Here is a 13,691-nt window from a genome sequence, read left to right as displayed (position 1 = left end):
GAGGGAGAGGGAGAGACCAAGACGGGAGACAAACCAGGCCTCAGTGACGACACGTTCCCCACTCCACGGGACAGCCTTAAGGATTCGTGCCAGGCGACCTGAGGAGGGGAGGGGGTGGTAACGGTGCCAAGCTCTTCCCGTAGCTCCATTTCTTCCCATGGGTACCCCAAAGTGTTCCAGCTCCCTTGTTACGAGTGGTCCTGCCCTAGACTCGGCGTCCTGTCACTCCTGAAACACTCCGTTCTCTGTTCCCTATCACCGCCCATCTCACCCTGGCTGGAGGCCATTTCGCGATGGTTACCTTTGACAATTGCTCTCCAACATCATTGAATGAGTTACACCCTTCCACTCACTTCCCTCCTTGTTTATTCAATCTCAACTCCTCATCCCTCCTCTCCTTTCCCTCGGTGCCCGATCTCCCAGCTCTCCATTTATCCTTTTGCCTACAGACATTTGTGACAGTGTGAGACCTTCCCTCCCACTTCTTCCACCACGAAGTGTGTCACTGCCTCACACTCAGAATCTTGTCACACTCCTTCCCATCCCATCACTCGCAAAACCCTTCGCTCCCTCCCCTCGCTTTCCTCTCCCCACCACCTCGATGCTCTGCATCTTATGCTGGTTGGCTTCCATTTTGCGATGTCAATTTTTGCCCCTCCTCATCCCTTTTCTCTCTGTGTTACCCATTGATTCACTCCCCTACTCACCTTATCACTCCGGACACCCTCCACTCTCTGTCTGCTTGCTCTGATTCCTGCCACCCACCACATCCTGGGTTGTGAACATTTTCTTACGAGAAATTTCTCTCTTCCACCCGATCCCTTCCCTCCATCGTTGAGTGTGTCGGTCCCCTCTCCCTCCGTTGAGCACTGACCGCGTCCCGACCCCTTGCTCCCCCTTTCCCCCGTCCACGCCCCCCTTTCAGGCAGTTCGTCTTATTTCCGAAGGAAATGTAACCACCCATCCTTCCTCCACTATTGAAAATTACATTCCCCATCCTGTTACTCCCCACCCTGTCCAATCAGACAACTCCCTCTCCGTTCCATCACTCTCGCTTTGTTCCTGTCCTTTCACTCCTCCTCACCCCGTCTTTGTCTTCTCCATGTCGGCCACCAGTTTGTGACAGGAACTTCCGCCCCTCCCCTTTCCGTCCCCTATTGAGTCAGGGACTTCGCCACGCTCACCGTCTCATCAGTCCACTCCTCGTCCCATCACTCCTCTTCCTCCCAAACCCCTCACCCCTCCTCCCCAAAACCCACATGTATATGCGTATGTGCGAATATCTGAGATATATACATTAGTTTATTCAATCATTAGAATTATAACATATATACAATACGCAAGACTATATAAAACACAAATTAAAATGCTGTTATTACAATCAATAACACACTCGATCCCGGGATTGTATCCATGGGCACCGCATGTTCCTTCGCCATCGATTCTGTGTGCGAAAGTGGCCATTGTAAGTCAGTGTCTCACTCCATCCCTGGCGGCCACATCAACCAAGGATTCGCCCATTTTAAATCAGCGCGTCCCTCCCTCTCTTGTGCTCACTTCTACAAAAGCCGTCACTCCTTCCCCCCGCGGCCATTTCGAGTGAAGCGTCGGCCATGTTCAGTCAGCATTTCACTCCCTCTCTGGTCACCATTCTAAATCCTTCTGCTGTTCCCTCATATTCACCATATTCAATCAGGAGCCCTCGCAGGACAGACCACTCTCGACCACCTCCACTCGATTGCACAGACTGTTTATCACAAATAATGAAAATATCGCAAACAATAGAGACCCATCCGACATCCTCATCTCCGGATCCTGTGCGTCATTATATCCTCATGTCGTGGAGAGAGGAAGATACAGACACCAGGAAACCTGTGCGGTAATATTCCCTGTGTCGATACAGAGACCCGACACCGTGCGCGGTAAAACTCTCTGTGTGGAGACAGAGATCGGGAATCGTGCTTGGAAAAATTCCCATTCCGGGATATGGAGACTGGAAACCGTGCCTTGTATAACTTCCTGTGTGCTATGTGGATACCGGGAACCAGGCGCTATGAATCTCCCGGCGTTGGGATACGGAAACCATAAACCTCTCTCACACGCACCCCATCCCCGCCATCTTCAGGAAGGCGTGCCGAAGGACCTTCAGTCCGATCATACACACCGTCTCCGCCAGGAGATGAGCATCGTCACACACAAAGCCGTCAACATCCACACCACCCTCGCCTAATAAACCCATCGGCGTTCTCGGCAAATTCGCTAAATGCAGCCCTGAATTCTGTCAAACACAGAATTCGGGCGTCTCCGCCAATCTCCAGATTCACAGACCAGTTGGAAATGAACTGGAAGGGGTCTCATGGGAGGCAGATACTGGGAGTGAATGGGAAAATATGGGTCCTATTGGGAGTCAATGGGATGGTATAAGTCCCATTGGCAGTTCTGACGATAGTACAGAATCGGAAGCGGTGCAGACCGTGAGGTTAAATGGGAAGGGGCGAATCCCCACTGGGAGGCAAACGGAAGTCTGATGGGAAGGGGGCCACTGGTATGCAAACAGTGGGAGTGAAAGGGAAGGGGTGGGATCCATTGGAAATTTGGACGATGCAAGCGAATGGGTAGGGCTTTGTCCCATTAGGAATGCGGATAGTTGGGAATGAATGGAAAAGAGTGGTATTTGATTCGGTTCCTGGTACGTGTGAGTGGACGGTAAGGGACGTCGCCCTGTGAGGAGTGCGGAGTAGGAGAGGACGGGAAGGGGTGGAGTCCCGTTTTGCAAAATTCTCCTCAACTTCGATTTCATCCTGGGAAACTTCTCGACCCTAGAAGTTAAATGTGATTGTTATTGGCTATGGTTATGATTCCCATCTGTACTCCCCTGCCCATTTGTGCCCACTCCCACTCTTTCCTGGACTGTGCGCACTGCATCCCCAACGGCTCCTCCCGCCGTCTCTCTGAATTTCTACACATATTTATCGTGTGTGTGTGTGTGTGTGTGTGTGTGTGTGTGTGTGTGTGTGTGTGTGTGTGTGTGTGCCTATCTGTCTGTCTGTGCTGCAGTTCCAAGGTGAACACAATGAGAGTCTCCTCAGTAATCTGTTTCAATTCGAGAACTCTATGGGCATATGGAGACTTTTATTTGCCGTATCTGTCTCCAGGATTGTGTGATGGGACGGTGCGGAGGGAGATTCACTCTGTGCCTGACCCCGGGAGTGTGTGATGGGACGGTGCGGAGGGAGATTCACTCTGTGTCTGACCCCGGGAGTGTGTGCTGGGACGGTGCGGAGGGAGATTCACTCTGTGTCTGACCCCGGGAGTGTGTGATGGGACGGTGCGGAGGGAGATTCACTCTGAGTCTGACCCCGGAAGTGTGTGATGGGACGGTGCGGAGGGAGATTCACTCTGTGTCTGACCCCGGCAGTGTGTGACGGGACGGTGTGGAGGGAGATTCACTCTGTGTCTGATCCCTGGACTGTGTGTTGAGACTGTGTGGAGGGAAATTCATTCTGTGACTGAACCCAGGAGTGTGTGATTGGACGGTGTGGAGGGAGATCCACTCTGTGTCTGACCCTGGGACTGTGTGATGGGACGGTGTGGAGGTAGATTCACTCTGTGTCCCTCACGTACTCGGGATCTCAGTGGACTCACGTCGGTTTTATCTGTCTTCGTGTGGCAGGAGGGGGTCAGTTAGCCAGGAAGGGGCTTTGGTGGAGATGAGATCCTGGGCACCCAGACTCTGCCAGTCCAATCCCCCTCAGCCTGGAGCTGAGACGCTACTGTGTCAGTGTGAGGAGCTCCGACCCACTGTTGCAGTGAACAGGGTGCGGGGACAGCAGAAACCTCAAATAAAACTCGAGTCCGACACCAGGACAGGAAGTTACAGCGGTTTATTGATTTCATCATGACAAATGTAAATTAAACAATGTGTGAGCTGCTGACGTGCGGGAATAAATAAGCTGCTCCCGACTCACTCACAGTCACACACAATTAACTGACCGGCGACAACGAGTGACCGGTTGAATAATCAGTCCCGTTTCTCACCGTCACTCTGCATCGGGGAACCGATGATTATAAAATCACACTTCAGGGCCGTGTCCGAGATCGCTGCAGATCCAGAGTCACTGCCGAGGTATGAAAATGGACAAGGGAGAGCCAATGGATGTCGTGTACCTGCACTTCCGGAAAGCTTTTGATAAAGTCCCACATAGGAGATTAGTGGGCAAAGTTAGGGCACATGGTATTGGGGACAGTGTATTGACATGGATTAAAAATTGACTGGCTGACAGGAAACAAATTGTAGCGATTTACGGGTCCCTTTCGGAATGGCAGGCTGTGACCAGTGGGGTACCGCAAGGTTCAGTGCTGGGACCGCAGCTGTTTACAATATACATTAATGATTTAGATGAAGGCGTTAAAAGTAACATTAGCAAATTTGCTGATGACACAAAGCTGGGTGGCAGTGTGAAATGTCAGGAAGAAGTTATGAGAATGCAGGGTGACTTGGACAGGTTGGGTGAGTGTGCAAATGTATGGCAGATGCAGTTTAAAGTGGATATATGTGAGGTTATCCACTTTGGTGGCAAGAACAGGAAGGCAGATTAATATCTAAATGGAGTCAAGTTAGGAAAAGTGGAAGTACAACGAGATCTAGGTGTTCTTGTACATCAGTCAATGAAAGCAAGCATGCAAGTACAGCAGACAGTGAAGAAAGCTAATGGCATACTCGCCTTTATAACAAGAGGAATTGAGTATAGGAGTAAAGAGGTCCTTCTGCAGCTGTACAGGGCCCTGGTGAGACCCCACCTGGAGTATTGTGTGCATTTTTGGTCTCCAAATTTGAGGAAGGACATTCTTGCTATTGAGGGAGTGCAGCGTAGGTTCACAAGGTTAATTCCCGGAATAGCGGGTCAGTCACATGTTGAAAGATTGGAGCGACTGGGCTTGTATTCACTGGAATTTAGAAGGATGAGAGGGGATCTGATTGAGACATATAAGATTATTAAAAGATTGGACACGCTGGAGGCCGGAAGCATGTTCCCGCTGATGGGTGAGTCCAGAACTAGAGGCCACAGTTTAAGAATACAGGGTAGGCCATTTTGAACTGAGATGCGGAAAAACCTTTTCACCCAGAGAGTGGTGGATATGTGGAATACTCTGCCCCAGAAGGCAGTGGAGACCAAGTCTCTGGATGCATTCAAGAGAGAGTTAGATAGAGCTCTTATAGATGGCGGGGTCCAGGGATATGGGGAGAGGGCAGTAACGGGGTACTGATTGTGGATGATCGGCCATGATCACAGTGAATGGCGGTGCTGGCTATAGGGGCCGAATGGCCTACTCCTGCACCTATTGTCTATTATCTATTGTATTTGTTAATTTCACATCATTATATCGGCCAGACTGCCGAATACAGTGTCCTCAGCAAAGGGAGCAAAAGGATTTTCTCCCCGTGTAATCCCACCCCGGGATACCGGTGTCCCTGACCGAGCCCCGGACCGCGGGCTCTTACTGTCTGTGTAGTTCCCCGGGGTCTCTTACACGCACATCCGGCGGAAGTTGCACCGCCGGACAACAGGCGGAAATACATCACTGCGGGACCGCTTCCGATGTCACCGAGCTCGAGACTGGAGTCAGTTCTGTTAAAACCGTTGGGAATTAACCCCGGCACGCGGCCATTAAAGGTGAACTGGGAGTTAAAGGGAAGGGCGGGAGTTAAAGGAGAGGGGGATGTTGAAGGGGAGGGCGGGAGTTAAAGGGGAGGGCGGGAGTTAAACGGGAGGGCGGAAGTTAAAGGGCAGGGCGGGAGTTAAAGGGCAGGACGGGAGGTAAAGGGCAGGGCGGGAGGTAAAGGGGAAGGCGTGGATTCGGCCAATATGTCCCCATCCCGCGGGCGGGGATGTTCACACGTTCAGATGTTCACACTCAGTCCGGGTTTGTTTTCCTGCAGAGATCTCAGTTCCTTCTCCCCCGTCTCACTCAACCGATTCCCGTCCAGACTGAAACAAATAGGAGAATAAAGATGAATTTAACAGATTACACAATAGTGTCAGTAACAGGGGGCTGGGGTCAATGTTTCAACAATATTCACAGACAAATATCTCCAGAAATCCCGCGGATCCGCTGATATTGTATTACATTGAACATTAACACAAACACTCACCCGATCCACTTCAGACTCGGGATGGTCAGTATGAGGCGGCGGAGAGCGGGGACAGATCGGTCTGTGAGCGAGTTTAATCTCAGGCTTAGTTCCTTCAGTGATGGGTTTGCACTGAGAGCGGATTCCAGATCTTTGGCACCAGAATCTGTGAGACCGACATTGCCAAGCCTATAGATGAGAGAGAGAGTGAGGTCGAAGAACACGGAGAGACAGGAGACTGTACAAATCCCATTAACGTTCAGTGTCAGACACCCAGTGACTGTAAACACAATCTCCCACAGTCTGGTACTTACCACAGTTTCTGTATTTTACACTCCGGGTTCCTCAGAGCCGCAGACACCACTTTCACTCCTGAATCGCCCAGTGTATTCCCCCCAATTCTAAACACAAACAGACAAATTGATGAACAAGGTGATTCAAACCGCGGGTCTGGGGGAATTTCTCTCACTCGGATATTTCAGGAAATATTAAACCGTTCAGTAAATCACTGACCGGAGTTCCCATCACTGTAAATGTCCCTCACTGCCCAGCTGCAGGGTATTCACCGAACGTAAGTAGTTTAGTCTGTTGCTGTGACCATGTAAACTCCGCATATTCTGTCCCATTGCCCGATGATTAGAAAAGTGGAATGTGTAGGGTTGAAACACGGGAGAAAGTCCCACAGTGAGGAAGATTTGTGAATGGGGAAATGTCAATGGGCGATGTTTCAAGAGACCCCACCTGAGGAAAAGGGATAGGAAAACACAATTTGAAGGAGGAAGGGGGTTGAGGAAGAGAGATCCGACAAGAGGAAAGGGGATGGGGAATAAAGATTCCACATGATGAACGGGGATGGTGCAGAGAGATTCCACATAGTGAAGGAAGATGTGGAAGCGAGGACCCACAGGAGGAAGGGGTATATGGAACAGAGGGCCCACTGGAGGATACCAATGGGAAAAGATAATCACACAAGATGAGACAATGCAGAAATGTATTGCAAGGCGGGGTGGGGACAGCTGAGGACCGCAATCGAGAAAGAAGAATCGGGAGTCTGGGTACCTGATGGTGATAACCACACACAGTGAAAGACAGGGGAGTACAATCTCACAATGGTATTTCTCTCCTTCTCACTGGGACAGTCTGCTGACGGTCTGTTGTCCCTCACCGGGAAGGGGGTGTGAATCTCTGACCTACCTGCTGCACTCAGTGTCGGTATGGGTGTCAGTAACAGTGAGAAGGAACATTGTCAATGGACGTGTCACAGGCAGCGAGAAACACGGCCATTCATGTGATTTACTACCATTAAACCAATGGCCATTGTTCACTGATCTGATGAAGCCTCCAACATCTCTTCACAAGGAACCACAGAACCCTCCCGTCCTTGGGGAATTACTGACCGATCCCCTGGGCATTTGTCACAATTCTTCACAATCTGATTTACTACAGTTTTACCCAAATCCCTTTACATTGAAACAACACGATAGAATAGTTTAACATTACATGGTGAGAGATAAAAAAAGTTACTTCAACACTTGGCATTTGTGCAGCCCGGGACCCAGCCGCTGGATTCCTTCACACTGAATGTTGCAGTACTCCAGGTTGAGGTGTTTTATTGTATCACAGAATCCGATGACATGAGACAGGACCGCGCAATCAATCGGGGTCATTGTCATTCCACTGAAAGAAAGTGTGCCCACAGATCCTAGTGCGGCCTGAGCCAGTCCACGATTCTGAGACTCAAAAAGGTAGTGCAATGTGTTTAGGAGGCTCCTTCTTCCATCTTCACTCCATGTGTTTCTACTCTGCCGCTTAACCTCCTCCTTCACCCAGTCAATAACCCTGCAGATTGTTTCATGAGGAAATCGGCCCAGAAACTCCTCCAGGCCCCAAGCTGTCATTGGGTTGGAGAGACCAGCAACAAAACGGAGAAATACCTCAAATCGCCCATCTGTCATGCTGTGGACTTCAGTGAGGAATATCAGGATATCCCCGGGATGTGGATTCAGGAATTGTGCAAGTGCAGCTGCAAACTCTTGGATGGTGAGGTGTGGGAATGTGTACATCACGCTCTGTGCAGAATCCTCTCTCTCCAAAAGCTCCATCAGGAACCCGGACAGGAACTGGGAAGGCTGCAGATTGTACTTGATCAAATCTCCATCTGTAAACACAATCTTCTTCTCAGACACTCCTTTGAAGGCCATCTGACCAACTCTGAGTAACACATCACGGGGGTTCTCAATCTCAAGGCTGTGGTTTTTCAGGATGTTGTAAATATAGTAGGAGTACAGTTGGGTGATGGTCTTGGGAACTCGCTGCGGGTCCCTGACTCTTTGTGTGAAGAAGGGGCCCAGTGCCAGAGCGAGGATCCAGCAGTAGGAGGGGTTGTAGCTCATGGTGTACATGATCTCGTTCTCCTTCACGTGTTTGAAAACAGCTGCTGCCACCGTTTGATCTTCAAAATGCCTATTGAAATATTCCTTCCGTTCCTCACCAACAAATCCCAGGATTTCAGCCCAGATACTGATCTCCGCCTTTTCCAATAAATGTAATGCAGTGGGGCGGGTGGTCACCAGCACTGAACACCCTGGGAGCAGTTTGTGCTGGATTAAACTGTACACAATGTCAGACACCTTGCACTTGAATTCAGGATCTGTGCATATGCATTGAGGTTCTGTGTCTCTGCGACTATCAGTAAAATCGATTCTGTCCTTGAACTCATCCAAACCATCAAATATAAATAACAGCCCCTCTGGGTGCTTCAAGACTTTTCTCAGGATATTCCCAAAGTAGGGATACTGATGTAGAATTAGTTCTTTCAGGTTTATTTTGAAGTTAATTGAGTTTAAATCCCGGAATTTGAAACTGAAGACAAACTGGAACTGTTGGTATATCTTCCCAGTGGCCCAGTCATAAACAATCTTTTGTACCATTGTTGTTTTCCCGATCCCTGGGACTCCGGCCACTGCAGCGGACATCCCGGATTTGTTTCCAAAGACAGATCTTTTCAATTTTTGAACAAAACTCCTCTTGAATAACTGATCAGTCCGGATTTTTTCCAGCTCTCCGCGGAGATGTTTTTCTCTCCACTCCTCGTGGTCTCTGCCTCTTGCCAGCAGCTCATGTTCCACCAGTCTCCGATCTCGAACAATAGAAATGACCGTGAGCTCAGCGTATCGATCAACCAGCTGGAAAATCTTTACCTTCTCCCTCATCAGGATCGTGTTCACTCTCAGTGTTTCAGTCTGTGTCCGCAGAGTCTCCATGTGTTTCCGTCGAACATCTTAGGGTGTGCAGAAATAGATTGTCAGTGCCTCCTCTGAAGAACATAGAACTCTGAACATATTTTCCCAATTAAAAAAAACTTATTAAAATTGTTTAGGTGGAATTGACAGATCAGAGATCAGTGTCTGAAGGTGAACGTTGGCCCGGAAATATTTCTGATCCGATTCAGATTCGCTGTTTAAGGCTCCGCTCTCCCCTCTGTTGGTAGTTTGCAGATTCCCCGGTGTTCCAGCGAGCACCAAGTACACACGTGATTCTGGAGAGGAGAGTGTTGTGTGGAGCGGGTGGTTTCACTGCTTTCACTGCTCAGCTTCTGCTGAACTGTGCAACACCACAGAGGGTAACAATGGGGGGTGAGGGGGGTGGGGTGGACGGAATACAATTTAATTGTTCAACCTACATTTACATTCCTCACAATCGACCAGATGCTCTTAACACTCATTAACGTTTAAGCTGTCAGTACTGAATAATTTCTGTCTCCATTTCCAGGCTGAGCCAGTCATGATGTAAAACACTAGTCTATTGTTTCTTTTTCTCTGAAGACTCTTCAGACTTCTCTGCGTCGAGGAGCTGATACATGAACTCATTCAATAAGCCCACAGCACACCTCTACGGACTCCTTTGCACCGAGGTGTTGGTACATGAACTCAGGGAAAAGGGCCCCGCCTCACATTTACAGTCTCCCCTACTCTGAGGAACTGGTGCGTGAGCTAAAACAACTTCCTGATATTGCGCGGAAGAGCACAGAACAGAAAATGATGTCAACAGTAATAGGAGACTCTATCGTGAGGGGGACAAATAGGCGTTTCTGTGGACACAGAAAGTTGATACGGATGGATCTTTGCCTTCCAGGTGCCAACGTCCAAATTTTTTTTGGACGCAGGGCATAGGAGGAGGGAGAAGGTCTGGAAAACAGAACACAGGGAGTTTGGAAAAAAGCTGAGAAGCAGTGATCTCAGGATTGCTGCCTGTGAACCGGACAGTGGGGATAGGGATGAGGTGGCAGATAAATGCGTGGCTGAAGAATTGGAGCAGGGGAAAGGGATTCAGATATCTGGTTAATTGGGACCAATTCTGGGGCAGGTAGTACCTGTACAAAAGGGAAGTGTTGCAAGTGAATCCGATGGCGACCAATATTCTTGCCGGCAGATTTACTGGGACTAATGGAAGTGTTTTAAACCAATATGGCAGGAAGATGTGAACCAGTATGATAGAGCTGAGGTCGAGCCAGCAGGTTTACAAGTAGATGATGTGTGCAACATGAATCGAAGGAAGGACAAGCCAATGATTGCGTTCAGATGCCGACATAGCAAAGTGTTGAATTCTACCATAAGTCCATACGATATAGGAGAAGACCTAGGCTATTCGGACATTGAATCTGCTCCGTCATTCAATCATAGGCTGATCCACTTCATCCAGTCATCCACACTCCCTGTTTTCACCCCATACCCTTTGATGTCACAGAGGCAAAACTCAAAAGGGCGCAGATGCAGAACTGAAGGTACATTATGAAAAAGGTATATGAATTCTTGGCGCAATTGGAGATTGGTCTGTGTGATGTTTTGGGCTCACTGGAGGCCATAGATGGGAGCTTAGCATCAAAGGATATACTTTGTATCGAAAGAACAGAAAGGGCGACGGAGGCGGTGGTGTGGTACTATTGGTTTGAGATGGAATTGCATCTTTAGAAAGAGGTTACATTTGGTCAGAGAATGTTGAATCTTTGTGGTTAGAGATAAAAATCTCAAGGGTTAAACAAATCATTATGGGAATCATATATAGTACAGCCCACCAAATAGTAGCCAAGATGTGGTGTTGAGATAGCAAAGGGAGCAGGAACAGGCATGTAATAAGGGTAATGACACAATTGTAATGGGGGACTTTAATAGGTAATGGGAAGAAGAAAATCAAACAAACTTAAGGAATAGGAACGCAAGGGAGGGGATTTATAGAATACCTATGAGATTACTTTTTAGAGCAGTTTGTCCCTGAGACTGCTCAAGGCAAGGTTATCTTTGATTAGGAGTTGTGTAATAATCTAGATCTTATGAGGGAGATTAATGTAAAAGAACCCTTAGGAGGCAGTGATCATAATTTGATTGAATTCATACTGCAGTTTGAGAGAGGGAAGCATGACTCATGTATCAGTATCACAATGGAATAAAGTGAATTATGGAGGCATGAGAGAGGAGCTTTCCCAGGTGGAATAGAAAGGATACTGGTGGGGATGACTACAGAGAAGAGATGGTTGAAGTTTCTGAGAATGGTTCATGAAGCGCAGGATAGATATGGTCCACAGAGAAAGAATTTCTCAAGTGGCGGGGGAGGCAACTGTAGTTGACAAAGGAAGTTAAGGACTGCATAAAAGACAAAGAAAGGAAATATGTTAGCAAAAGTGAGTGGAAAGTTTGATGAAGGGAAATCTTTTAAAATCCAACAAAAGGCAACTAACAAAGCTACAAGAAAAAGATGAAATATGATGACAGACAAGACAATAATATAAAGCAGGATAATAGCACTTTTTATTTATATAAAGAGTAAAACGTAGGTAAGAGTTGATATTGGACACCGGAAAATGATGCCGGTGAGAGAGTAATGGGGGACAGAGAAATGTCAGATGTACTTAATGGGTACTTTGCATTTGTCTTGACTGTGGAAGACACGAGTAGTGTGCAGTGTTCCCCGAGTGACAGGAAGCAGGAGTGAGTGACATTGCTATTACTAAAGAAAAAGTGCTAGGCAAACTGAAAGGCCTTAAGTTGGATAAGTCGCCTGGGACAGGTGGACTAAATCTCAGAGTCCCGAGAGAGTTTGCTAAAGAGATAACTGTTACATTGCTCTTTTAAGAATCACATGATTCTGGCATGGTCCCAGAGGACTGGAAGAATGGAAATATATCTATTTCAGAAAGGAAGAAGGCAAAAGAAGGGAAATAATAGGTCAGTTAGCCAAACCTCAAAGGTTGGGGATGTGTTGGAGTCTCTTATTAAAGTTGCGGTTCCAAGGTACTTGGAAACTAATTGTGAAATAGGTCAAAGTCAGCATGGTTTCTGTGAAAGGAAATCTTGCCTGTCAAATCTGTTCTTCGAGGAATTAACACATAAGGAAGACAAGGAGAGTCAGCGGATGTCATTTACATTGATTTTCAGAAAGCATTTGATAAGGTGCCACAAATGAGACTGCTGAACAACATAAAATCCTATGGTGTTACAGGAAAGATACTGGTATGGGTTGCAGAATGGCTGGCAGGTAGGAAGCAGTGAGTGGGAATAAAATGAGTCTTTTCTGGTTGGCTGCCTGTGGCTAGTGGTGTTTTTCAGGGGTTAGTATTAGGATAGCTGATTTTCACATTCTTTGCCAATAGTTTGGATAATGGATTTGATAAATTTGTGGCAAAGTTTGCGGATGATACAAATATATTAATGGTAAGACTTTTTGCTGTGTGGAGGATCAGGGAGATCTTGGGGTCCGAGTCCATAGGATTCTCAAAGCATCTGCGCAGGTTTACACTGTGGTTAAGACGGCATAAGTTGCATTGACCTTGATCAATTGTGGAATTGAATTTAGGAGCCGAGAGGTAATGTTGCAGTTAAATAGGACCCTAGTCAGACCCCACGGAGTACTGTGCTCAGTTCTGGTCGCCTCAGTACAGAAAGGATGTGAAAATTATAGAAAGGGTGCAGAAGAGATTTCAAAGATGTTGCCTGAATTGTGGAGCATGCCTTATAAAAACAGATGGAGTGAACTCAGCCTTTTCTCTTTGGAGCGACGGAGGATGAGAGGTAACCTGATAGAGGTGTATAAGGTGATGTGAGGCATTGATTGTGTGGATAGTCAGAGACTTTTCTCCCAGGGCTGAAATGGTTACCACAAGAGGGCACAGGTTTAAGGTGCTGGAAGTAGGTACAGAGGAGATGATAGGGGTAAGTTTTTAACGTATGGAGTGATGAGTGCGTGGAATGGGCTTCCAGCAGCGGTGGCGGAGGCGGATAAGATAAACTCTTTTAAGAGACTCCTGGACAGGTACATGGAGCTTAGAAAAACAGAGGTCTATGGGTAACCCTAGTGATATCTAAGGTAGGGAAATGTTCGTCACCACTCTGTGGGCCCAAAGGCCTGCATTTTGCTGTAGGCTTTCTATGTTTCTATGTTTCTATATGTGGAAGGGTAGGTAGTGCCGAGGAAGTAATGCAATTTCAGCAGGACTTAGACATTTTGGAAGAATGGACAAAAAAAGTGGCAGATGTAAAGCAGTTTTGGGAAATGCATGATCATG

General features: G+C 47.7%; 1 protein-coding gene and 1 long non-coding RNA gene across 2 annotated transcripts in view; both read right to left on the bottom strand.

The window, feature by feature from the left end:
- Positions 1-3,869: 3,869 nt before the first annotated feature.
- LOC140723396 (uncharacterized) lies at positions 3,870-6,892 on the bottom strand. Its single transcript, XR_012097880.1, has 3 exons — positions 6,448-6,892; positions 6,155-6,322; positions 3,870-5,990 (listed from the first exon to the last, which is right to left on the bottom strand). It is a non-coding gene; the product is annotated as an uncharacterized lncRNA (long non-coding RNA).
- A 633-nt stretch (positions 6,893-7,525) lies between these two features.
- The window catches only part of LOC140723391 (NACHT, LRR and PYD domains-containing protein 3-like), a 29,477-nt gene continuing 23,311 nt past the window's right edge, over positions 7,526-13,691 (bottom strand). The window contains exon 7 of the mRNA XM_073037973.1: positions 7,526-9,413. Coding sequence (XP_072894074.1) covers positions 7,654-9,413 — 1,760 coding nt within the window. The 3' untranslated portion in view covers positions 7,526-7,653. The remainder of the gene's footprint in view (positions 9,414-13,691) is intronic.

Source organism: Hemitrygon akajei, unplaced genomic scaffold, assembly GCF_048418815.1.
Source record: "Hemitrygon akajei unplaced genomic scaffold, sHemAka1.3 Scf000111, whole genome shotgun sequence".
NCBI lineage: Eukaryota > Metazoa > Chordata > Chondrichthyes > Myliobatiformes > Dasyatidae > Hemitrygon > Hemitrygon akajei.
The sequence above is the reverse complement of the archived record's forward strand: the minus strand, read 5'-3'. Positions and strand labels throughout refer to the sequence as shown.